The sequence below is a fragment of the Ascaphus truei genome, chromosome 2 (genome assembly GCF_040206685.1).
Source record: "Ascaphus truei isolate aAscTru1 chromosome 2, aAscTru1.hap1, whole genome shotgun sequence".
NCBI lineage: Eukaryota > Metazoa > Chordata > Amphibia > Anura > Ascaphidae > Ascaphus > Ascaphus truei.
Window position 1 is genome coordinate 143,518,290 of NC_134484.1, and position 26,738 is coordinate 143,545,027.

The 26,738-nt window shown below is 40.7% G+C and overlaps 1 protein-coding gene across 6 annotated transcripts in view; it reads left to right on the forward strand.

Moving 5' to 3' along the window:
• ANKRD12 (ankyrin repeat domain 12) overlaps positions 1-21,681 on the forward strand; it is a 108,302-nt gene extending 86,621 nt beyond the window's left edge. For 4 of the 6 annotated variants that reach the window (XM_075585358.1, XM_075585357.1, XM_075585363.1 and 1 more), the window contains 9 exons: positions 8,643-8,843; positions 9,839-9,981; positions 10,980-11,127; positions 11,361-15,982; positions 16,464-16,562; positions 17,121-17,264; positions 18,695-18,754; positions 19,845-19,940; positions 20,846-21,681. In XM_075585358.1, coding sequence (XP_075441473.1) covers positions 8,643-8,843; positions 9,839-9,981; positions 10,980-11,127; positions 11,361-15,982; positions 16,464-16,562; positions 17,121-17,264; positions 18,695-18,754; positions 19,845-19,940; positions 20,846-21,031 — 5,699 coding nt within the window. In that variant the 3' untranslated portion in view covers positions 21,032-21,681. The remainder of the gene's footprint in view (positions 1-8,642; positions 8,844-9,838; positions 9,982-10,979; positions 11,128-11,360; positions 15,983-16,463; positions 16,563-17,120; positions 17,265-18,694; positions 18,755-19,844; positions 19,941-20,845) is intronic. The other 2 variants (XM_075585360.1, XM_075585362.1) reach the window with 1 other exon arrangement.
• The last annotated feature ends 5,057 nt before the right edge of the window (positions 21,682-26,738 follow it).

Genomic DNA, 26,738 nt, shown 5'->3' on the forward strand with positions numbered 1-26,738 from the left:
AGTAATGCCTTTTGCTTTCCAGACCGCCAGGTTCTTGCGTAACATACCCGGAGCGAAATCAGGGTTCCCCGTAATCGGGGTCATAAGTGTGTGCTGGGTTGTCAGGGCACACTTGTGTTTGGTGTTCTCCCAAGTAGCCAACGAGCACTTCACTGCGGCCAGCGGTTCACTCAAGGTCTGATATATCTTTTTGGGTAGCCAAATTAGATCTTGTAACTCTACGGGGTCACAGCATGCCGTTTCTAACTCAACCCAACTTCGCAGGCTAGGCTGCATGTGCCACTGAATAATTTGGGTTAATTGTGCCGCTTTGAAGTACGATATCAAGCAAGGTACCCCTAAACCTCCTCCAACTGTTGGCCTAGTGAGGATGCTATTTTTTATACGTGGTTTTTTATTACCCCAGACGAATTTCACCATAGAGGACTGTAAACGGAGGATGTCGTCTCTGATCACTTGTATCGGAAGGGTCTGAAACAGATACAAGATTCGGGGGAGGAGATTCATCTTAAGGCACTGGATCCTGCCGATCCATGAAATTGTGTGGCCTGACCAGATCCGTAGATCCTCCTTCAGAGTCCTAATTAGCCTGGGGTAGTTGGCTTTGTAGAGGGCATTGTATTCTTTGGTTATATAGATACCTAAATATTTAATGGAGGAGGCTTGCCACTTGAAATTCAAATTCAGTTCAATTAATTTTTCTGTGACCTTTGGCAGGTTGATATATAAGGCTTCTGACTTTGTCTGATTGATTTTGAAACCCGAAATCTTATTAAATTCGTCTAGCAAACTGAAGACATTTGGCAGGGAGGTAAGGGGTTTGGACAACATTAGTATAATGTCATCTGCATACAGGGCCACTTTGTGTGACTGATCTTTTATCTGTATACCTGTTATATCGGGGGAGTTGCGGATGTGTGCCGCTAGGGGTTCTATACATAATGCAAAAATAAGTGGGGACAGGGGGCATCCCTGCCTGGTGCCGCTCTTTATTGGGAAATCGTCCGATGGGAAGCCCTGGTGTCTGACCTTCGCCTTCGGTTCCTTGTAAAGAGCCAGAATAGCGCCCAACATTCTCCCCCCTATGCCAAACACTCTCAGCGTCTCTGTGAGATAGGGCCAATCGATGCGGTCAAAGGCCTTTTCAGCGTCCAGACTCAATGCCATAGACGGGATGTGTTTTCTATGTGCCAAATCAATTAGGTCTATTATCCGTCTGGTATTGTCTGTAGCTTGCCTTCCGCATATGAACCCTACTTGATCGGGGTGAACCAGCTTCGGCATGACTGAATTCAGACGGTTAGCTAATAATTTGGAGAAAATTTTGGTGTCTGAATTGATGAGAGATATTGGCCGGTAGCTTTTGCAATCTGCTGGGTCCTTTCCTAGTTTGGGGATCACTGTTATAGACGCTTGGAGCATTTGGCCAGGAATAGGGGCACCATCTAAGAATGAGTTAAATAATCGGACCAGGTGAGGCACTAATGTTTTTCTGAATTTTTTATAGTACAGATTAGAGAAGCCATCCGGGCCTGGGGCTTTGGACGGCTTTAGTGCTTTTATTACCTCTGATATCTCCTCACCTGAGAAGTCCTCCTGTAATGCCTCCCTTTCCAATCTGCTCAGGCTGGGTAGTTTTGCCTCAGTTAGAAATGTCTTCAGCTGCCTATGAGTGCTCTCACAATGGGAGACCTTCGCCCCATCATACAGGGTCTCATAGTAATTTTTAAATTCCTCTACGATTTGTTTGGGATCAGAAGTAAGGTCACCTTTCTTGGTTCGAATGGCTTGAATATGGAAATTACGGTTACTATTTTTGAGTTTATTGGCAAGTGGGGTATCTGGCTTGTTCGCTTTCTCGTAATATTGTCGCCTAGACCAGGTCAGCTCCTTCTCAGCTCGGGAGGACATCAATAAATTTAGTTTTGTTTTAGTGTCGCGCCAGGCCGGTAGGGTCTGCGCTTGTTTGTTATTTTTGTGTAGGGCAGAAAGGGCTGTTAACTCGGATTGGAGAATCTTAATTTTATTTTTCCTTGCTTTTTTCCGCCTACTTGCTATCCCTATGAGCTCTCCACGGAGAGTCGCCTTATGGGCCTCCCATAGGGTGGATTGAGATGTCACACTACCGACATTCTCCTCAAAATAGACGCTGATTTTATCCCTTATTGCCGTTTCAATTTCAGGGATTTTTAGCAGAAATTCGTTAAGCTTCCATGTCGCTCCTGGTCTGTCTAGTCTGAAATCTGTGCACCGCAGCTCAATGGGTGCATGATCTGACCATGAAATATCATGGATGCCCGTATGGGAGATCTGCGAAACCATTCTGTTGGACACAAAGAGGTAGTCTATCCTGCTGTATCTGTCATGTGGGTGTGAATAGAATGTGTACTCCTTCTTTCCCGGGTGCTGTTCCCGCCAGATATCTACTAGTCTGTTTGTCCTGAGACCGTGGTTCCAAATTGCTCTGCTTTGTGTGTGCTTCGGTATTCTGGGTGTGCACCTGTCGGCCTTCAGATCTAATGTGAGGTTGAAATCACCACCTAGTATTACACCGCCCTGCGCCACTCTATGTAGGGTTGTAAAAAATTTTGTAAAGAAGGTATCGGCTCCTTCGTTGGGAGCGTATACATTGGCTATTGTGAGGGGTTGTCCTCCCACCTCGCCTACTATTATTAAGAAGCGCCCATTCTTATCTTTTTTTGTTAGAGTTGTGTTAAACGCAAGGCGATTGTGTAACAAGGTTGCTACTCCTCTTTTTTTTATATTGGCTGATGCAGAGAGCCATGTTCTATATCTGTTATCCAGAAACTTAGGGGAACTGGTCTTTGAGAAGTGGGTCTCTTGGAGTAGTATTATGTCGGGGTCCTGTCGTCGGTAGTCTGTGAATGCTAGTTTTCTTTTCAGGGGGCTATTGAAACCTTTTACGTTATGTGATAAGATAGTGAAATCCTTACCCATTGATGTTTTCAATATGATATGCTGCGTTACCTCTTTCTATCTGGGTCACGATTTTCTTCAGAGTATGGTTCTGTGAACTGCTTTGTACACTGCTCATCTGTATAGGGGAGAAACATTGGGGTACACACATTGGGAGCATGGGGGGGACAACAAATAAACCTTGGTAACTTTCGGCGACTTCAGGGGACCGAGTCCCCCTGGACGCCTGAACTGCCCCGTGTGGGGTTCCGGTTCGGGTGGGCCCACCTCTGACCATGTCAGGCTGAGCTTGACCCGTTTTCACCGGCCCACCGGGGTCTTTCTTGGGTCCCTTGGGGTCTAACCCCCAAGTATCCACGAGGAGACTCATGGCGACGGCAAGAGGGCAACCACCCCCTCCCCCACCGTTTTTAATCAATGTTTATGGCAAACCGTTGTAGCCAATGCGACCGTCCAGCATCTCAAGGACCGCAGGCAGCTTTGTTTTGAGTGTATCCTATCTATGTGGGGAACTCTTCCTATTTCTCTGCTCCTGCCCTCTTTGTGATCTCTCTACGTCTTTTTACCCATATGGGCCTTGGGGTATTTTAATCCCCTCCCTTTACGCCTTCTATTGTAGGGACTCTTCCCTCTGGTGCGTGTGTCTAGGTGGTTATTCGCCCCTTTGACTGCGTCCGCAACTGATGCCCTCTGTGCGGTACTACCGGGACCTATCTGATCTTCGCTGGGTACTCTCCCTCTCCCTACCTCCTATGGCGTTCTGTTGCTGTGTGTCCGGGCTATGTGTGGGTCTTATGACCCTGCGTTCTGTCCGGGATAGCTGCCTTTCCGGGTCTTGCTGCGGTTCTGGCGCTTCCGAGTGACGTGGCTCTTCTCTTCCCCAACCGGTCGCCTCTACCAAGATGGCCGCGCGGCCATATCCGGTGACGTCCTTCCGGTCTTTGGTCTTTAGCAGCCGGATGTCGACGGGGGCGGACGTCTTCCCGCGCTGGGCTCTTCTTCCGGCCGTGCAGCTTTCATCCCGCCACGAGTCGCGATGCTGCCATCTTCCATGGGTGCGTGCCACGCGCCTCTTCCGGGTTGCGGGGCAGCCAGTATCGCCGGGGTTGCAGGTAAGTTTCTTTTTTTTCCAGGTTTGGCCTGAAACCTTGGGGTAGAGTGTTCATGTCCCTCATTAAGTAGATGGTGCTGTGGCAGTATGAAGCCATCTTCTGCTGCTCGGCACTCCCAGATGCTAGCGGTCTTGTTAAACCAAACTTTGCGCCATAACTTGTAGGCAACCAGACAGAAAAATGTACATTTTATCTTGACAAAACATGCTTTATTCACTCCTTCTCCGACTCGGTGGTAGCTCGGGTCTTCCGGGATGTGCCGGCCTGTTGCCACTCATTGTCCGGTTCTGCCTCTTTCCGTGGGCTCCTGGCTTCTCCGGTTGTCACCCCCAGTCTGCACAAGAATTCATCCCCCTCCTCTAGATTTTTCATTGAGGTGGCCCTTCCGTTCCTGATGACTAGTAGTCCAAACGGAAAGGTCCACCGATAGCGGATCGCTCTGTCTCTGAGGAGGCGGGTGATGGGTTGTAACTTCAGGCGTCTGGCCAGGGTCAGGGGGGACAGATCCTGAAAGAGTTGTATGGAGACACCCTCAAACTTACAGGCTTCTTCCCCTCGGGCTTTTGTGAAGATTGCCTGCCTGGTGCGGAAGTAATGCAACCGAGCAATCACATCCCTCGGTTGTGCATTCGCCAGCGGCTTGTTCCTTAGGGCTCTATGGCACCTATCTAGCATTAGTTCTGCCACCGGGGTGTCAGGGAGCAGAGTCGCCATCCATCTTGTGAGGAACTCTTCTATTTCCATTATGTCCTTGGGTATGCCGCGGATACGGATGTTACTCCGTCGGTCCCGGTTCTCTGCGTCCTCCTGGCAATCGGCCAACTCTGTAATTTGATTTTGCAGGTGGGAGGAACGCTTTTCCGACTTTTTGACTGTTGAGGAGACCGCCATCATTTTGTCCTCCAGGGCCCCGGTTCTTTCTCCCAGGCCCTGTACCTCTTTCCGGAGTTCTTGTATTTCGGCTCTAAATAACGATTTCATGTCGTTATATAGCCGGTCGAAATCACAGCGCCGTACGGGCCGCTGTTCCGGCGTCTCCTCCCGGTCCTCCTCGCGTTCCGACCCTGATCCTGGTGCTGAGCCGGGCGCCATTTCTGCTCTCCCATCTGTGGATGTGGATCGGCTTAAATATCTCCGGAGATCCCCCGTGTTCTTCTTTTTTGTGGATGGCGGGGCCATCGCTGTGTGTTCCGACGTCGGTAGCAGAGAATTTTAAATATGCACTGTGCGTTTGAATTGCCTTATTTTGAATAGTGCTTTGGCGGGGGTAGGAGCTACTAGATTAGGCAGCTATTCCCCTCACCATCGCGCATGCGCCTCCAACATACTTTTTTAAATCCCTCTCCTAATAGGATTATTTTTTATAAGGACAATTATTCTTATTGCGCCGAATGCAATTTATATCATAGATATTGAGGTTTTTCCATATTATGGTTACACTGACATATTCTATTTTTCAACATGTACAGATGCAGCCACCAGTATCCGATAACTTGCCTTGGAAAATCTGGGGCAATCTCCCAATTACCTGCAACATTTGTGAGATTTCCGCAGCCAGACTAAAGGCCCATCGGATTAACACAGCAGGGGGGTCCCTGCAGTCCCATTCAAATAGAATGGGACTGCAGGGACCCCTGCTGTGTTAATCCGAATGGGCCATTAGTCTGGCAGCAGAATCTCACAGAAATGTTGAGGCATTTACTGTGAGATGCCTTAGTTTTTACCCAGGCAAGTGGTCGGATACTGGTGGCCGCACCTGTATAAGACACTAACTGATCTTCAATCAACATACTTTTTCAAGTCCCTCTCTTAATAGGATTATTTTTTATAAGGACAATTATTATTATTGTGCCCAATGCAAAAAAAAAATGTGTGTGTCTAGACATGCAAATGAGCATACAGTAATATTTCCATTTGCTATATGCTTTACTGTGGAGGGTTTTTGTCACTTTTTTTACCCACCATAACTTTACTAAGTGTGGTGAAACCTATCCCTGCTTCATTTTGCATAGCCGGTATAACCAACCCCACACTGAGGAGACCCATTAAGGTCGAAAAGGCTGCCTGTGTGTGGGTTTACTGGCTATGCATTTTAACCCAGGCTGTGCTCAAAGCTGTGAAATGCAGCAAGCTCAAGCTTATAGTGGACCATGTTAAATGGTTTTGAAGCATAAGGTGGCACTGTGTGCTCATTTGTATGTCATTTCCCAGCAGTGGAAGTGCTGTGTGCTGGGTGATAATGGTGAAAGGCCTAAGACATGCAAATGAGCATACAGTAATATTTCCATTTGCTGTGTGTGTGTGTGTGTGTGTGTGTGTGTGTGTGTGTGTGTGTGTGTGTGTGTGTGTGTGTGTGTGTGTGTGTGTGTGTGTGTGTGTGTGTGTGTGTGTATGTGTATATATATATATATATATATAACACAAAAATTAAGTAGCGCTAAAGAGGATGTGAAATAACCCTAATAAATGATAAATTATAATAACATATTTAAAATATTAAAATAAATTAAAATTACCACAATTTAACCTAATAATATCTACAAACCATAACGTGATAGTGAAAAAAAAAAAGGAAAAATCCAAAATGAATGTTCCACTCAACCAAAAAATCCAGAGAGAAATATAGTCCCAATAGAAGATCCAGGGAGCGTCTTTGCAGCTTTAAGGGGAGTGGTATAGCCAACCACTTTTGGAATCTATGAACAAAAAACAAAAGCACAAGCTCCATAGCACGTAACTGAGTAAAAAATAAGGTACATTTATTTAAAAGATCAGCAACCCATAAGAATGTGCACTTACAGGATTTTAAACAGAACCATTCGTGGGAGAGAAATCTCTATTGTGGTCATCTGCGGTGGTATGGTGAGTCCCAAGTTTGCAGAGTGGATGTAAACAGCCCAGGTTCACCATGTACTCCTATCCCGACTTGGCAGCAAGATAAAAAGGCATCCAATGCCTGCACGTCCTTTGCTCCCTCTCATACAATGGTTGCTAGCACTTGAAATTACCGCCAGCCGGAGCGCAGGGAAGCCAGGGACTCCAAATACACTAACACAAACGCGATGACGTCACAGCTCTACGCGTTTTGTCGCCGAAGTCGCTGCAGTATGCACGCACACCATGTATTACATTTAATATGCTTCTGTGTGTTTTAAAAAGTATACTGTAGCGTAACTACTCTAGAAGTGACACCTTCTCAACCAAATTAAGGAGAAGGGAAAAGTAGGTTTTTAAATCTAAACCAGTTCTCAGATATAATTCATTGGGGTGCAGACATAACATGATAGCCACAGGCATAAGATGTCCTGCCCTGCATTATTACCAGTTTTGATACTGGTACAGAGTATAAATGTTAGTACAGCATATATGTGACACACAAAAAAAAACTGATGGAAGTATTTATCCCAGAAGGGCAGATACGTGTAAGACCCGAAGTGTAGCCTGTCCGGGTATTAATGGCCTGCCTTGAGGCGACGTACTGCTGCCGATCAGCCCCCTCTTCAACCTCCTGTCCACAAACATCCCACTGCAAACCCCGGTCCCACGCGAAAACCTGTTACTGCTGATAGGAGAGCGTGGTGCTGCTCATTTGTAGTAGAAGGTTTTTGTATTGTTTGTTCTACATAGGCGTTGCATGGGACAAGAAGGTCTTTGAGATGTTCGCCATCATAATTTAGTGTTGTATAATTTTTATAAAACTATTAAAGTCCATTTGAGGGGAAAAACCTTTATAATGCTTATAGAAGTTAAAAATAGAATTGATAGTGGAAGTTCATAAATTGTGAATCCACTATGCTTGCACTAAATCTTTCTGTTATTGAAACTCTTACCGCAGCCGTCCAAACTGCCGTTTCTCTCTCTTCCCCCCCCCATCCTTTAATATGTGCATTAATACAATCCACACAATAAGTAATTGGCTAAGTTGCAGATCGATCCGTTCTTCTGTGATCGATCGGTTCTCCTGTGATCGATCGGGCGAAGAGTCTGCTCGGGGGTTCACTAAATGACTGCAGAGGAGTATGGACTCAGTATCTGCGACTTTGTAAATGGTTGCTATAGAAACAAAAAAAGGCTTGTTACATTTTAATACATTAAAAATGTCATTCAGTGTTGTTTAAAAAAAATGCTACAAGTAATTTCTCATAGTACAGAACGGATTTCTTATTTTTTTTTTTCAAAACACACTTAGGATATTGCTTGGTCTGCAGCTTTAAGTTATGAACATTGCTCCAAAAAATGAATTGGTTTTTGCGCTGCCTTCAGGTCAACTTACAAAAAATATTACTGCCTGGTAGGGTGATAACGACATTAAAGAGCAGGTGGTATTGGGGAAACCACCTTTGTCTGTAAAATGGAATGGTAACCAGTATTTAAATATAAGCGCACACATGTTTGTGTATGTCTGTACATCCTGCTCCCTAACGCTTATTCTACTTGTAAAACATAGAACTTGGAATACAGATTGTCGACATATTTGAAGTATATACAAAATAATAAATACAGCATTGAAGAATAGAAATCTTAATTTTTATATAGGTGTATGAGGTTGATTTACTAATTTTGGTGCATTTTTTTTTTTTCATTTTTCCATAGATTCCACCCCAAATCATCCTTCTCAGACAACACCAACTCAGAAGAAAACACCAACTTCTTCTACACGACAGAAAGACAAAGTAAATAAAAGAAATGAACGCGGAGAAACCTCATTGCATATGGCAGCCATACGGGGAGATATAAGCCAAGTCAAAGAGCTTATTCGTCTGGGAGCAAATGTGAACGTTAAAGATTTTGCAGGTAAGACTATGACACAGTAGGAATGGCCTCAGTGCTTTACAGAGCGTGCAGACAACTTCAGAACTGAAGGAAGAGCGGATCCCCTAAAGCACCAGTCCAAACTTCCTTTATTGGGGGGGAGGGGGTTTGAGGACGTTGGGGACCCCCACGAGCTGATCCATGGTCCCCTGACTACCTGGGACCCCCATGTTCACTCAATATTACTACTTTTATCTGGGGGTGGGAAGAGGAGAATATTTCCTTCCGCACAGAAAATGGTTTTCTGGTCATGCCAATAGAAAGTTGCATCATCCTTGCACTGTAATTGGGAGATAACATTCTGACTTTCTATTAGTGACCCGGCGACCATATTAGTGGTGTTTTTGTTGTCTTGTTTTTTCCCCCCCCCAATCTTCTTCTAAACCGGCACAAAGCAATATATTTGTAGATTGTGAACTGGAGGGTTATGTGGAGAACCACAATTCAACGCTCCAGTTCAAGTTTAAAAAGGTCTTGAGAAAAACAATTTGGAGAAAATTGCTGGGTGGTTTTTTTTTTTGTTTTTTTTGTCACCCCATTTTTTTTAAAAGGATAAAGATTGAAAAAAGCAATGTTATACATGCATTATGATTTCAAACTATAAAATCATTTTCTCAGTCGTCAAAAAATTTACTATGATTTGCTGTGTAACATTCCTTTTCTAAAAGTAATGTTAATGAAGAATGGAACATGGCACAAAGTTAGTGGGTTTTTTAAATGTCGCGTGATTATCCAGCTCAAAGTGGATTTAATCAAGATAAGTGATCAGCAATACTCATGAAACCACCTCTTCGGTAACGATTCCCTTTTCTGTGCTCTGCTTTTATGTTCCTTGCACTTATTGAAATAGACATCCTTCCTTTTTGTAATATGCTGCATACATTTTGCAGCAAGCTCCAAATAGTTGAAATCTCAGGTGTTTTTGAGGTTAGTATGATCTATAAATATCACCAGAATAACCAAATGTTTTATTTCAGGATGGACACCTTTACATGAAGCCTGTAATATGGGCTATTATGACGTTGCAAAGGTTTTGATCGCAGCAGAAGCTGATGTCAATACGCAAGGACTGGATGATGATACACCTCTCCATGATGCTGCCAGCAGTGGGCATAGAGATGTAAGTGTGACATGATCACTCTAATAGTTTTATTTTCATGTACCCATGTGCATATACTGCGAACGTACTACTACTTCCATGCAACACATCTTGAATCAACATTAACGTAGTAGATAGGTGGTTAAATTTTTCTAATTGTAATATTTACTTGTATGTAAAACTGGCTACATTAAAAGTTGGTACACTTTTTTGTTTTTTGATATTCTAAATATTTTTACAAACTGGAGGTGCCGTGTGTCAATTATGGCTTTAGTTATAATAGACGTGATGTAATGTAACAAAACGTCTAACTTCCCTAAAATAGATGGAAAATGAAGTATAATCCTATTATCTAGCCATATAGATGCTGTTGACACTGGTAATACATCACAACTAAAGAAACTCTGTAGCAAAGAAAACTTCACATTGAAATCACATTTCATTCAAACACCTCTCAATGTTGTCAAATGGTCCCTCTCACAGGCATAGTCATCAATAACATCACAGGATATCACAGCAGAGATATGCAAAACACTGAACATAGTTGTATGTCATGTAGAAAACGTATTCGCGAAAGGGTGCTAAATATTTTGTAGGTTAGATTACTCTTTAATGAACTAACATATCAATTGTACAAGGTTTTCTTGTGCATAAGCATTCGAGACTTCAGAGGTCTCTTCATCCGATGTAATCTATAAATTAAAGATGGGAGGTGTAAATATGTAGCACATGAGGTTTATCACAGCACGATTGTACCATTGATTTGTTGGTACATTAAAAGGTATCATATCCAACAAAGTACGTAGAAAATGTGAATTTTATGACTTGGTATTGTTTCAAGTTGGTTATTATATTTCGGAATTTCTTGATATTTAAATAAAAATTCCTTAAACTACTATCTATTAAATTGGGTTGTAGCATGCATGAAATGACTTGACAATAAATGTGGTACTGTACGTAAATGATTACTGGAGACTTATTGTATGTTTTGAAACAATATCTCATATTTAATATTCCAGATTGTGAAACTGCTTCTTCGACATGGTGGCAATGCATTTCAGGCCAACAAACATGGCGCACGTCCTGTTGATGTAGCTGAAACAGAAGAATTGGAACAGCTGCTAAAGAGGGAGGTTCCAATCTCTGAAGATGAAGAGAGTTATACAGGTTGGATTTTGAGGCAATATTTGTTTTGTGTATCTACGCTTGTGTACTGTAAAGACAATTTAATTATATGTATGCGAGTGTGCAATCACACTCAAAAAAAGTGGTTATTCATTTATTTTGTTTCTCTGACATCCAGAAATATTTGACACACATTGAGAAACAAGTGAGTTTTCAGAAATGTAATTTTTCCCCTGTCTTTGTAATGTTTTACCATGTACTATGTTCTTTTACAGATTCTGAAGAGCCACATTTTATTAATCCGTCCAGTGTGGATGAAAATTTAGATTCAGAAGGTGACAAGGAATCTCTGATCAATGAAAGTAAACATGTGACAATCAAAAGTACCCCTTGCACTTCAGGCCTTGACGAATATGAATTTAAAGATGATGAGGAAGATGAGGATGACATAGAAATAAATACGATGCTGGACGGCAAGCACGTCCTTAGGAATGACCTCAAAATGGAGGATTCTGAGACCGTGACCAATGATAACTTCTTTGTAAAACAGGACAAAGTTGATTTTCCACTGTTTAAAAACAGGAAACAGAGAACGTCTCGACTGGTTTTCTCAAGTTCAGACAGTTCAGACGATGATCTGGTTCCGGATAAAATGAGTCTGATCTCTGAAGGTTTAAATTCTGACAGAGCTAAAAAAGAGTACAGTGTTTTAAATGAACAGAAAGAAAAGGGTAAAGTCAAAAGGAAATTGAAGAATCAAAGCAAAAACAAGGAGAACCAAGAATTGCTCAAAGAAATAGATACAAAAGAAAATGTCAAAGTAGTAAATGTAGTCATGTGCTCTGGGTTAGACGCCTTAGATATGTCCAGAGAGGAGGATATGTTTAGGAAGTCTTTATGTACAAAGGAGGAAACATCATTACACTTATTTCAGATCACTCCCGGCAAGTCGCCTAAGCACACTTATGCATTCGTTGACAAGCAGTCAACCCCCCTAAAACAAGAAAGCACTCAAATGTGTATGTCGCCACCCGGAGGATCTGAAGCATCAATGCAGACTGAGCTGTTTTTATATGATCAGAATATTGACACGGAGTATGCACTGGAAAGTTCAAGTACTGCATTTTCTAAATATAAAGAAAAAAGTAAACACCTCAAAGAGTTTCTCATTGAATTTGGGGAAAAGTCTATTACCAAATGTAAAGAGGAAGATAAGAGTCCAGCATTTGAGAATTCCGAGTGTGTTCTGAAAAAAACAGACAAAGAGGGCAAAATAATAAAAAAGCACAAGATGAAACACAAAGAAAAGGAGAAGGACAAGTCCAAGAAAGAGCCAGACGTTGAAAAGGAGAAAAGCAAGCATCGAGATAACAATAAAAACATGCAGAGAAATATAGAGTTTGATAGAGAATTCTGGAAAGAAAACTTTTTTAAAAGTGATGAAACTGAAGAGTGTTTAAGTGTGGATTCCAAAAACATGGCAATGGAGAAAAAAGCCAAGTTTGAAAAAACATCAGGCAAAGATGATCAATCTGCAGGAGAAAATAATGTCTACGTTGAAAAAAATGTAAAAGACGAACAAGAGATAGAAACATTGAAGAAAGAAGAAAAGGGAGATTGTAATAATGATATGGACTATCTTTTTCCAGAAAAGGAATCGGATGTGTTTCCTTTAAATGTATTCACGAAGGAGGAGGCAGCAAACCTGGAAAGAGACCTAGATACAGAAAAGCATCTTAAGGATAATAAAGAAAAAACTGACAAGAGATTTGCACTTAGAGAGAGGGACATTGAGAAGCTAGATAAAAAAAGCACTGACAAAGAGAAAAAAGCAAAACCGGATCACAAATCTGAGAGAGAAAAAACAGAGCCACAGGAAACCTCTGAAAAATTAAAACTGCACCTGCAGTCAACAGAAAAGATGCAAAAAGAAAACGACAAAATTAGAATTTCAATAATCAGCAAAAAATCTGATGACAAAGAGAAAATAAAAGACAAACTTGAGAAAAAACTTGAGAAAAGTGAGAAGGACAAGCATCTGGGGGAGCACAAAGAGAAACTTTGCACCGATAAAACGATTAAACAGGCGGAGAAAGATTTGGAACTTGGCAAACCAGAGAAGGGTAAACGTAGAGAGAGAGAGTACAGGAAAAAAGACAAGTCCAGAGAAGGAGACTGTTTTGCTGGTACAAATGTAAAGCATGGTCAAGAAGACCGAAAACAGGGCAACACAGAAAGCAACAAATTACTTAATGATCGGCTCTTGACAATAAAAGAGAAGCCGAAAGAAGAGCAGCCCAAATTTTCTGAATTTAAGGAAAAAGACAGAAAGGACAAAGAAAAAGACATTGATAGATACAAAGAGCGAGACAAACACAAAGACAAAACACAAACAAATATATTAAAGTTAAAATCGAGAGAGATTGAACCAGAGAAAGCTAAGCCTAAATTACAGGCATTAAAAGATGCTCGACCCAAAGAAAAAAGGCTGGTTAATGATGATCTTATGCAAACCAGTTTTGAAAGAATGCTAAGCCTAAAGGATCTGGAAATTGAACAGTGGCACAAGAAGCATAAGGAGAAAATAAAACAAAAAGAAAAAGAAAGGCTAAGACACAGAACCAGTGTAGAATTAAGTAAAATAAAGGAAAAAGAAAAGCCAAGACATTCACTCACTCCATCCAAAAATAAAGAGTTAATTAGATCTAAGAGTTCTGAACTGTCAGATGTTTATACAAAGGAGAAGCTGTTAAAAGAGGCTACAAGTTGTAGATCCCAGTCTGTTGATACAAAAAATTTGACACATCCTGGAAAGACACTTTTGGTTTTAGAGAATAATAACTTAATAACTAGGTCTCCTAGATCAGAGAGTGAAAAGACTGGTCTAACCTCTCGATCTATATCTATGATTTCAGTTGCCAGCTCAGAGGACTCTTGCCATGCAACTGTGACAACACCAAGACCTACAACTGAATATGATTCCGACTTTACACTTGAAGGTTCTGACTCCCAGATGTCTTTCTCACAATCGCCCTTTTTACCTAGTGCCAAGTCACCGGTTATCCATGACAAAGAATCGGATAGCCTTGCAGAATTAACTGATCGCATTAAGCCACCTGTGACGAGCAGACTTACCCCAAATTATGTCAGGTCAACCTCTATAGAAGATGTTAAACTGGCGATAAATGAGTGCAGGCCGGTTGTAGAAGTACGAAGGTGCAGCATGCCCGCGGCTTTTGTTGAACACATCAGGCCCTCACAAACAGTATTAGAATGCATCTTACAAGAAAGTACGACATCTACTTTGCAAACACCGCCAAATAATATGTGTATATCTCCAAAAATAGACGTGTCTGGGAGGGATTTTCCAAATAGCATTTCTTGTCTCCATTCCAACTTTCTGTCTAGTACCAAAAGATCTTTATCGTTCAGTAAGCATACTTTAGATTCAAATGTTATGAATCAGGCAACGCAAACAATCACTTCTGAAGGAAGTCTTATTGAAAATGGGGCAGATCCACTTACCACACAACTAGCCATGCCTTCTGCTTTTGAACCTGAGCCTGCTAATGCAATTTGTCCTGAGCAACATTGCCCTGTCCTCATTGAGACTGATAACAACAGAATATCTCAAGATCTGATCTGTTCTACACAAGAAACCACAAAAATTGTGACTCAAGACTGCTGTGTTTTGCCTCCTCGAACATCATGCCTGTCTGTTACAAATCCTACACTTTTAGAAGCACAGAGCCTATCAAAAATTACACTGCCCAATAATTATAAAGAGGTGCAGCCCAACTTAAAGGAAGAACAAACGTTCACGAGTACCAACTCTAACATTGGCTCAGCAGATGACATGAAAGAACCTGAACCTAAAGTCTCTCAAACAGAAAAGACTTCTGTGGCCTCTTCTGCACATTTTGACAATTTTCAAACTATTGAAAGGATAAAAATTGTGCTATCAGACTGTACAGTAGAAAGAATACCATGTATAGGTGATGTTCCTATGCAGGGAAGCGCTGACTTATTTAAGAATTGTTCATTAAGTAATGCTACGGCTAAGGAGAATACTTTTACAGAGACTACAGATGACCGTGAATCCACCCGAAAAGAAGACAAATCCATTTCTGAAAATGTAGCTGCGACTCCATTTCTAAACAGTAAATGTGACTGTGATTTGGTTAACGTATATTCAACGGCAGAGATGACAAAAGAAAATCTAAATCAACAAGTAAACCAGGTACGTTCTGGGCCCACAAAGGAAACCTCTCTGCGGAAAGCTGAGCAACCACATTATACTTTATCTGTTTTGGAAAGTCCTCTCCCGTCATTAGATCAAGAAGAGATGCAAAAATGTAGCCAGTCCATCAAGGGAGAGGGTGAAGACAGTGCTGAGGGCAAAGCAGAGCAGCAAGAAATTCCTCAAAGAATTACAAGAAACAGAGCCAATATGCTGGCCAACCAGAATAAGCAGATACAGACAGGTTATTCACATGCTGCAGAAAAAGACTCTGTGGAAACTTCTGTATCACTTAGAGGGAGGATACGACTAACTGAAGAGGACGATGTACAAGTGCATCATCCACGCAAAAGGAAGATGCCACGTGTGCCTCAGCCTGTGCTGGTCAATCCCTCAATACAACAAGCGAAGGAAAAAACCCAGCAGTCTCTAGCAGCAGTTGTAGACTCTCTGAAACTGGATGACATTCAGCCATATCAGTCAGAGAGGGCAAATCCTTACTTTGAGTATCTACATATAAGGCGGAAAATGGAGGAAAGGCGTAAAATGCTATGTAGTGTTATCCCTCAGGCACCACAATACTATGATGAGTATGTGACCTTCAATGGATCGTACCTTCTGGATGGGAACCCCTTCAGCAAGCTCTGTATTCCAACTGTAAGTCTGTCATTTATTATTACCACATGGTAATGGTTATTGCTGTTTGTAAACCACAACAGAGGTCTGATTCCCTTTTAACATTTTTATGCTTAATAGCATGGGTTTGTTAGAAGCTCTTTAGTCTGAGGATGTACATTTGATGTTTTACAATTACGAAATATCATTGCCCTTTCAGACGACATGTAAATAGAACACAAACGGTTTTTGAAAGTGCTGTAATTTCAAGATCAAGTTCCCTGCTCCCCATTAATTAAAAATATGCTTTAATCTTTAAATGCAGTTTAAATCTCGTGATATTTCTGGAACAGTTGTTCCAGCTATTAACTGCTGTTGCTTCATAGACAGGAGGTTCAACAAACCTGACACCAAGCCAAGGAAACCACTGCTTCCATTTGCCACATACTGATAGATCATGCATTCAACTTTGCTTTATTTGTTGATTTTATTTGAAAAAAATTATACTTTTTTTTCCCTTCAGATTACACCTCCTCCTTCCCTCTCGGAACCACTCAAAGAGCTTTTTAGACAGCAAGAGGTTATTCGGATGAAGCTCCGTCTGCAGCACAGCATTGAAAGGGTAACAGCTCTGCACTTTTAACATTTGTTAATGGTTTACATTAGAGTCGTATCGATATATCCGTTTAAAGTTGAAAATATAAGAGCATACATACTGTAAGTAAATTATGTATACATTCACCTGAGTAGTTATCATACTGTGAATGTTATTTCAACTTCTAATTAGGTACAGGTTTGTTCAATGTTAATGATACAATCCTAAATAATTGTATCAATACAACAGCTCCCACAATTCTCCCACATCACGGGCAATGCTATTATCATTATCCTGCTCCTTGTCTCTCCCTAATGATGCATTCAGATGGTGTACTGGCTATGATATTTTAGAATTAAAGTGATATTACAAAATTGCAGAGCAAAGATTGTTTTAAAAAAAAATAAGCCACCTTCACCTGTTGGTTGTGTTGTTGCTTTTAACACGAACGTTGTGTTGACCGCACCAGCAAATGTATCTTCTGTATCTTTGCTGCTGGAAAGGTCAGAAATGTTTTGCTTTGCATTATTTGCCTGCCCCCTGGCCAATGTTTTTTTTAACTTTGTGTTTGCCTTGTTCGTTTAGGAGAAACTCATTGTGTCTAACGAGCAAGAAGTTTTGCGTGTCCATTACCGAGCAGCTCGAACCCTCGCGAATCAGTCTCTTCCGTTCAGTGCCTGCACTGTGTTGTTGGATGCTGAAGTATACAATGTCCCACAAGAATCTCAGGTAAAAGAAAAAATAAAACATTTTAAATATTTCATTTTTAAGTTCTCACTGCATAATTTATTTATTTCTTTTAATTTTTTTATGTGATGTGAAATGTTGTGGCATTATTTCTATTGTATTAAACAATCTTTCTAGAATTGTTTTTAAAAAAAAGAGAAAAAAGCAACAACAACAACAACAAAAAAACTTTAACCTGAACTGGTGAGTCCCTCTGAGCTGGTCCATGGTCCCCCAACCTCTGGGAGACCATTTTTATCCCCTTTTCCCCACTGCGCTGGTACACGGCAAAACGTTTGAATTGGTTTTCTTTTTATTAAGCTTGCCATCCCCCTATACTGTATGTATAGTGTAGGTCTGTTATCAAAGCCGATTGTTAAAGCACTGTGATGGTGTGAGCAGAAAGTCTACATGTCAACATAATTTCAATTCACCAATGGTGTGTCAGCAATATTCACTTAAAGCACCAGTCCCACTTGGCAAATAGTATTTACATGAAACATATTCACCCAATTTAGTGAGAATGGCAATGTAACATGTATACCATATTTAGCCAAATAAAATAATAAAAAAAAAAAACATATTGACACATTTAAAAAAATCTTACACGGGATTATATAAAATGAAATTCAAAATAAATGAGTGCTACTTCTATATATGGTAAGAATATATTTGATTCGTGATGCTATTTGTCTAAGCTAGAGAGGATTGGTAATAAAATGTATTATACTGCTCCATATCGGAGACTTCCAGAATCACAAATTAAAGATGGCAATTTCATGACTCTCAGTGGAATGACTTGTTGTTCCACCTAAAGTAGCATTGCCTCTTTTTTGTTATTTTTGTATATTTTTTTATTTTTTACAAGGTGGCAAGCTGGGGGTCTTCGAAGCTGACCCAAGTTAATTTCAGTACCGGTAACCCCCTGCTTCCCAAGATACTTAGATCTTGCATACATGGGCACAGTAAATGTCTATTTTAAGGTCATTCCTTGCGGTTTCCTATTGGCCTGTGTGATTTGAGACCCTGGCGGCTCCTTTAGATGCAAGTATCTCAGGGAGCATGGGGTCCCCCTTAGCTGGAGTTAATGTGCTTCAGCTCCGGAGACCATCCTGCTTTCCACCTAGGGGGGAAATCAATTTTTTTTTATTATTATTATTTTTTTAAGGCAATGCTCCTTTTAAGAGTTTCTTGCACATTTTTATTTTTAAAAGTGGCCCATCTTAAATGAATGTTTGAGGTTTTAAAATGATTCCTGGTATTTACATAGTGACATAAAATATTATATCTTGGCTCTAAAGTGTCGATGTAAATGAGGGAGAATAGTAAAGCAATTAGAACTACACAAATATGTGTTATAAAGTAGTTCACAATGGCTGATATATCTATTGGGCCAACAAATATTATTTCACATTAATCTTTCTCCAAAATAGATAACCACAGGACAGTTTTACAATGAAGTACGTGATCTGGAGGAAAAAAGAAAAGTAAAGGTAATTTATTAATAAAACCAAGAGTAAGCAGGACTGGTGCTTTAAATAAGCTAGCACTCCTCTCCACACACAAGCCTCTGCCACGCACTATAGATAGTTTGTTTAAATAATGGCTCGCCACATATGTACCGTATATACTTTATGTTCTAAAAATGTTTACTGGACCTAAAATCTGATTTATACATACACTACACACACAAATATATACCTTTAGGCTACGGCCCCAGTGTTCACTGCTGCACGCACGCCTAGCGGCACGTGCAGGGGTGAAAGCCGCGGTCTGTGGTTGAGCTGCAGGAGATCGCGACAGGGTGGTGGGGGCGTGGCCATGATGTCACACGGCTGGTTCTCCTTCATTGGCTGAATCGCCGCCGTGACGTGACCAATACTGGGCCGCCGCGCCACAAGACAAAAATCTTGTCTTTTGACCAAGGCGATCGCGCATCACGGCTTGTGCGCGCGCGCACACACACACACGTCGACTGGGGCCTGCCCCATAGAAGGCTGTACCTTGTGTGCGGCGCACACGCCATCGCGCGCACAGCCGTGGCCACTGGGGACCTGGCCTTATTATTTAGACCATCAGTCTCCCAGCCACTGGTGGCCAAAAGGTTCTGTATTTTGTCCAATAGTAGAGACTGGAAGGAAATCCTGAAACAAGATTGCAAGAAATGTCCTACTGCACGCATGGAATATGCTTTAAATCGCAATCATATATATAATTTCATTTTCACCACTGACCTGGTAAACCACTCATTACATATTTTAACACTTGTGATTTATTCGAGGTCAGTGCAGACTTGTGAAAGCAAATTGTTTCCACCATGTCCCCACTACCGCACACACAGTGCATGCATAGGTACATGTGTGTATTTCTACACAGAATTGTTTGCGTTCCTTTTTAAATGACCATTTTACTCCATATCTCACATTTATTATTATTACATTGACAATATATGTGGAATGTCAGCCTGATGTACAAAGTACTAAAAAGGTCGTTATTATTACTGGTGTGCTGTTTTTGTGAATCTACCTTCCGAAATATTTGTTCATGAAAAATGATTTATTTCCCGTTATTTCTTCTACGCAGACAGAAGATGGTAAGGCATCGGTTCGAGATCGCTTCAACGCCAGGCAGTTCATGTCTTGGTTGCAGGACGTAGACGATAAGTTTGATAAACTAAAAGTAAGTTGTCCTTTAAAGCTGCAAAACATGTGAATTCTTCTATAGTGTTTTTTATTTATTTTTTTAAATCGGTTCTGTTATTAGATAAGTGACGGCCTGTTTTTTATTTTATTTTTTAATTCAACTCTTAATGCCATTTTAATTAGTTTAAAAGCATCCTTTGATTTCTATAGCAGGTTTTAGCCACCTTCCAAGTAGTGCAAGATTTTTGCAACACTTTCCTGTTTGGGATAATATGTTGCAAATGCTCCCAACAGTTTGAGCTGTAAACTGTAACAATAGATAGTTACCATAGTAATACATTGTAGCTACTGACTGAAGGATTGATTGAAACTGAAAGGCTGCCATTATGTTAGGCACACAATCAATTTTTCCAGATTTATAACGAGAGCACCAAACGATTGCCAGCTTAGGTAAAAATGTAGTACGATACATTGTCACATAATTTACATATACAAATAAGGGGGGGAACGAGGGGAAGGTAGTACAGTATTGCTGCTTTAATATACAGTTCCCTTACTGTTCTGCTTATATAGCACAATTTTAAAAAGGGAGCTTATAAGATCATTCATTTACTATATCCTGTTAACTTATTACTCAACTAGTAAAGATAATAAAAAATATATAAAATATATATTTTAGGATAGGACAAAACAGAAGCCCGTATGGTACAGCTGGTTAATTCATTTACCCGACAAATGTTTTCTGACAGAAAACGCTATTCCTTTTTATGGTTTTTCATTCTTTTACTTGAATTTAAATGTCATTTATTTATTTATTTTATTTAAAAAATATATATATATTTATTTATTTTTAGATCTTTAGTCATCAGTGTTTGAAAGTGACACAGATAACCTATTCCTGAAACCAATTAATTTACTACACAATCTCTCGCCTATTTGCAGACGTGCCTCTTAATGAGGCAACAACATGAAGCGGCAGCCTTGAACGCAGTTCAGCGATTAGAATGGCAGCTCAAGCTCCAAGAACTCGATCCCGCCACTTACAAATCTGTCAGCATTTATGAAATCCAAGAGTTCTATGTCCCACTAGTAGAGGTCAATGATGACTTTGAATTGACGCCTATATGACACTGTCATGTTCTGCAGCTGTTTCAAGAGACTCCACCAAAATAAGCAAAGCTGCAGACGTTGGCTGGTCTTTAGCACTTATAGGCAAGTACTGCCTCTTTGAAGAACATATGCACTGTTTCTTTAAGGAAGACTGTCAAGTAAATGATGGTGCACAGTGCCTCCTGGTCTTTTTAGGAAAGCATAGATTGGGATGTGCAAATGCAGGAGTTGGTTTCTACGTAGGACGATTAAAAAATAAAAAAATAAGTGCATCATAAAAAAATGCGTATATATTTCATGTAGTTGACCTTCGCTGCAAGAGGGGCTTCTCAATGCGTTGCAAGCCCTGTGGCAGTAAAAGGGTTAAAGTTAAGCACTGAGCAAGAGCTGGCAGCGCAGGAAGCTGCATTAGAAAACAAGTCACTAAGGAATATTCTAGCTTTCAAGAAACCCAGAGTAATGTTGCTTACTATCGATCACCTCTGCTACTAGCGGTTTCTGCCGTGTGTTGCACACCAGTGCATTGCATCCTCCCTTTAACAGCTAAATAGCTTAATCCCTTCAGTGCCACAGGGATCTAAAGTTAAAAAGTGCAATGTTGTTTATACCCTTGCACCACTATTGGAGTTACATTTCCACATAAAAGCAAGGAAAAAACTGTAAGAGAATATAATGCAATTTAAACAAAATGCTCTAAATTGAGTGCACCTTGGAAGATTTAAAAGGTGTAATTTCAACAGATGTAATATTGTCTTATTTTAAATAACTTATTTTATATATAATGTGCATTTGTACATAGTATTGTAATTAATTATCAAAAACTATATTAAAAAAAAAACTTAAAAAAAAAAACCCCTAGATATTTTATGTGTAAACTGTTGTCAGACGTTTTAAATGGACCAAAGTATTGTCGTTTTATTTTGTTTCTAATTGTAATGTGTTGTACTTGTCAATGTTTCAATAAGGCATGTGCTGGGCTATTTCTTTAACATGACTTGTAAAGGTTTATGACTACAAGGTATATTGCATGCTTCACTCAATTCAACTGTTCTGCTACAATGACATCATTATTATTTATCACTTACAGGAAACACATTTCAATAAGCCTGCTGTCGATAACCTTTATCTTATGCAGATTATTATTATTATTTTTGTTTAAAGCTTCAAAACAAACAAAAATAAATACTTGTTAGACATTGGACTCAAATGAGCCTATTTTTCAGAAATGCCTTTGAATGAAAATTCTAAAACTGTAAATGGTCTATTTTAATATTTACCTAAACTCTGTATATACCTCTGTAAATATATTGTTTAATAAATTTTATTGGTCATGTTCAGAAAGCAAACGAGCGAAGTGCATTTTTTTCGAGAAAAATGTAAAGTTTTGATTATCAGAGAAGTATATTATGAATATATTAGGCTTGTCAGGGCGGTGCTGGGGCTAGGTCTTTAAAGATGTGGGTGCTGGGTCTTTGAGACAGGAACGAGAGAGAAGAGGAGCCATAGGTCATAAACTGAGCGGAGACTGTGTGGGGTTTAGATTGAAAATGTAGAGAGGTTCTGTCATGGAGAGCTTTGAGGGAGAGAACGAGAAACCTTGTCTGATTCTGCTGGGTACAGGTAGCCCACGTAGGGACTTTCACATATAAGTAGAACGGTTGGTGAGGGAGATGAGTCTGGTAGCAGCATTTAGACAGAAGAGGAGAGACCAACTTGAAGCAGGTTAGGCCTGTTGTGAAAGTAAAAATGCATGAATTGGTATTTTGGTACATGAGTGGGAGAAGGGACTTGTTTTATCAAAGCTTCTGAGTTGGAAGCGGGTTTGTTGAGCGAAAGGAGAGGGAATTCCGTGGGTTGTAGAATGGGTGGGGGTGGGTTATTGAAGAGAGGAAGAACAGCAACCTGTTTGAGCATGTATTAGCCCAATGGCCTGTCCCTCCCTGTCTATGGCCCTTGATATGTGGTACAAGGAGAGGGATGAGTCAAATATGATACCTACACATCTGACGTGTGGTGTTGGGGGGATAGTGGAGTTCTCTATTGTCGGTGATAAGTCAAACTGAGAGGTTGGTCGATCGTATCAAAAGCAGCAGAAAGATCTAGTAAGATTAATAAGTGAAAAACGGCCCCTATGATTTTGTCTTGAGATCATTTGCAACTATTGTTAGAGCTGTCTTTGTAGAGTGGTTGGTGCAGATTCCAGATTAAAGTGCATCAATAAGGGAGTTGGAGGAGAGAAAGTATGTCAAGTGGATATGAACCAGATGTTTAAGGTTTGCAAGCAAATGGGAGAAAGGCGATTGGGCTGCAGTTACAGTATGTGAGGTTGGGTTGAGCGTGCGTCTTAAAGCTGAAGACCAAACAATATCCTACGTGTGTGGGTTTTTTTAATAAATCAGTTATGTACTATGAGAAAATACTTGTAGCAATTTTTTTAAACATCTCTGAATTACATTTTTCATGTATTATAATGTAACAAGCATTTTTTATTTGTATAGCAACCATTTAAAAAGTCACATCTCCTTTCTCTTCTGAAACAGGCTCTGTCACACCCCTTTTTGAGTCCTGACCTCTCTCTAGCAGTGCAACCATTGTATCTAGTGACTTCCTGGTCAGATGATCTTCCCCACAGAACATTGCATCTTTGGTCCTCTTCTGCTACCATTTAGTGAACCCCCGAACCAAATTTTCGCCGATCAATCAGCAACTTGGCTAATTACTTATAGTGTGGATTGTATTGATGCACATAATAAATGGGGGGGGGGGGGGGGGGAGAGAATGGCAGCTTGGATTGCAGCTTTAAGGATGTGTTACTGAGGCCTGCTTAAAAATGTAAGGAAATGAGCTAGTGCTGAGGGAGAGGCTGAAAACAGGTAGGTTAAAGAAGGAATGATTGTAGTTTGAGAAGGTGCAAGGAAGATGTGAAGGAATAGGTACAGGTTGTGTGGGGGTGGGGGAGGAGAAAGCATTTGAGACTTCTTCAATAACTTCTTCAGTAACAACTTTTGGGGACACATTTGGGGATTGTGAGATATTCAGTATTATGTCACTGTTTTTTCTTTGAAATGTGCGTCAAGTTCTTGAGCTGTGAAGGCATAGGGGGGAGGGAGTGGGTGGGAAGAGAAGGAAGTTGAACGTGGAGAACTAGCATTGAGAATTGGAGGACAGTAGATATGAGAGAGATGTTGTTACATGTATCTGTACATAACACCATGGAAGATTGTAGAGAACAATGACTCTGGATATTTAAGTACTTATGCCATTTAAAAGGAGCGACTCAGTGAGTAAAGACACAGAGTTTGAACCTGGTTCAATTCCCAGTGTCGGCTCCTTGTGACCCTGGGCAAGTCACTTTATCTCCCTGTGCCTCAGGCACCAAAAACATAGATTGTAAGCTCCACGGGGCAAGGACCTGTGCCTGCAAGATTTCTCTATAAAGTGCTACGTAAAACTAGCAGCGCTATACAAGAACATGCTATTATTATTAATTTTGACAGCCTATACTTTTTGAAGAGACTATGGCCCAGATTCACAAAAAGGTGCTACGCTTTAGCTGGCCTTTACTCCAATTCATATGAATGTGGAAATGGAGGTGTGCTAAAGCACAATTCCTTTTCTATAATTTTAACACTGTGATGGTTTATAATAGGTGTAGTAGTTTAAGATGGGCACAACCGTAAATAAAACAATAATAAAACAATAAACCATGCATACTGTTTCATTACTAGAGAGGTGCACACTTGCCCAAATTTAGTTCTTCAATGTTTAGTTTGAAGTTTAAAAAAGTTTTAAAAAATTTCTGTAGAACTCTTTAGCAAAAGTGTGTGCAAAATTTGACCATTACAATCGAACATTGATAGTTTCCAGTGAGATTGTCAAATGTTGAGGTAGAGCTGACTTGTACACCTACCAAAGCACTGATCTATACAACATGTGGAGAAATACTTGTGAACACACCAGAGGTACCTGATTTAAATATTAAAATATGCTAATTTAAATATGCAAATATGGTTCTTATTTCACATGATTTGCCAATTTGGGCTAAAGGTTTGCACATCTTTATTCATTATTAACTGTGAAAAAAAGATTGCCGCAAGAGCGTAAAATGGTAGTGGTTAGAGCTGAACATCATTGAGGTATTTGAAATTAAATTTCTCAAATAGAAATCCACAGGAATATTTCAAATATAAGATTTGTAATCAAGAGCCAAAAACAAAAATGCTCTGTGTAGTTCAGATTTCAGACCTAAAAAGCCATTAAAGCATCTTGAATTACAGAACACACGTTAAAATGGTTCTGTACGTGTTTCAATTCATTCAGCTATTTGCAACATCAATATACGTATATGTGGCCAAGCAGCACAACCTCTTCAAGTACTACTGCTGCTGCTTTAAGTCTAATTGTTTTCAAGTCAACGGTCATAAAATAAAAGAAAGGGGACATTGTGGATCTTTAGGTCCATGTTCCAGACACAAATTAACTTTTAGCGCTACCCTGAGGTGTGTGTTAATAACATGTTTCTCTAAATGAGATGCTCTCAAATGACTATTTGAAGGACCTTTCACCTCTGAGCGCGTCATTTGCACTTGATCTGTGAAGACATTCTTTGTCTTGCAAAACTGTTCATGTGCAGCTTGTGGATTGTATTAACTTTTATCTGTTACGACGCCAATATATTCCACAGTGTACAGTACTATAATGTGGGAGGGAGGACAAACACATTGTATAACACAAAGGTGTATCAATTAGGACAGACAACAGGAAAGAGGTCTCTCCCAAGGAGCTTACAATCTAAAGGAGCAAATTGCCTGGGTTACCATGGCTGGGTTATGTGCTTTTCACTAACGCACAACCATGAATAACGAGGAGTTATAGGAAGCGTTGTAGTTTGAACATGTTTGTACATAAGCACAAAAGGTCAATCAACTGTTTTCTTTTAAATAAAGAATGAAAGATCACATTGTTAGAGCAGTTATTTACTCCATCTCCAATATATTGCTGGCTCACCTACACATGTCCTGGTTAAGTCTCCCAGAAATGCAGTAGCTTAATGCAGCGGTGCGCAAACTGTGGGGCGCGACCCCGCCGACGGGGGGCGCGGGGTTTACAGAGGCCCCGCGCGCTTCCCGAAGGCACTTAAATTAAGTGCCGGGGGAACTGCAGGGCCTCTGTAAACCTTACTTACCGTGGCTCCGGCGGCTTCCTCCCTGCGGCGCCATGGCAACGCGGCGTCAAAATGACGCTGCGAGGTCATGTGACGTCACGTTGCTATGGCAACGTGACGTCATTACGCCGGAGCGCGGGTAAATTGGGGTTGGGGGGGGCGCGGGAGCGAGGGGACAGCCGTCAGGGGGGCGCAGGGAAAAAAGTTTGCGCCCCCCTGGCTTAATGTATAACAAATCACTGCACTTGCTGATTTCTATACCTCCCGGTAGTCGCTAACCTGTGCAGTGCTAGAAGGAGGAGTATCAGACTGCAGAGTGTTGCTTTGCAGGCCTCTCTGTTACTGGTTGCCTTGTCTTAACCAGTTAAAAATATACCACATTGGCCTGAATATAGTGCTATGTTTTTTCCCCTACGAAAACTGTACTCGTATTATATGTGCAGCCTAACACCTTTTATTTTTCATGTAGAACACCTACAAAACTTTAGAGCCGCATTATCTGCGAGGCCGTACTATATTCGGGCCAATACGGTATCTATTTTGTTATTCTAGGAATTGCCT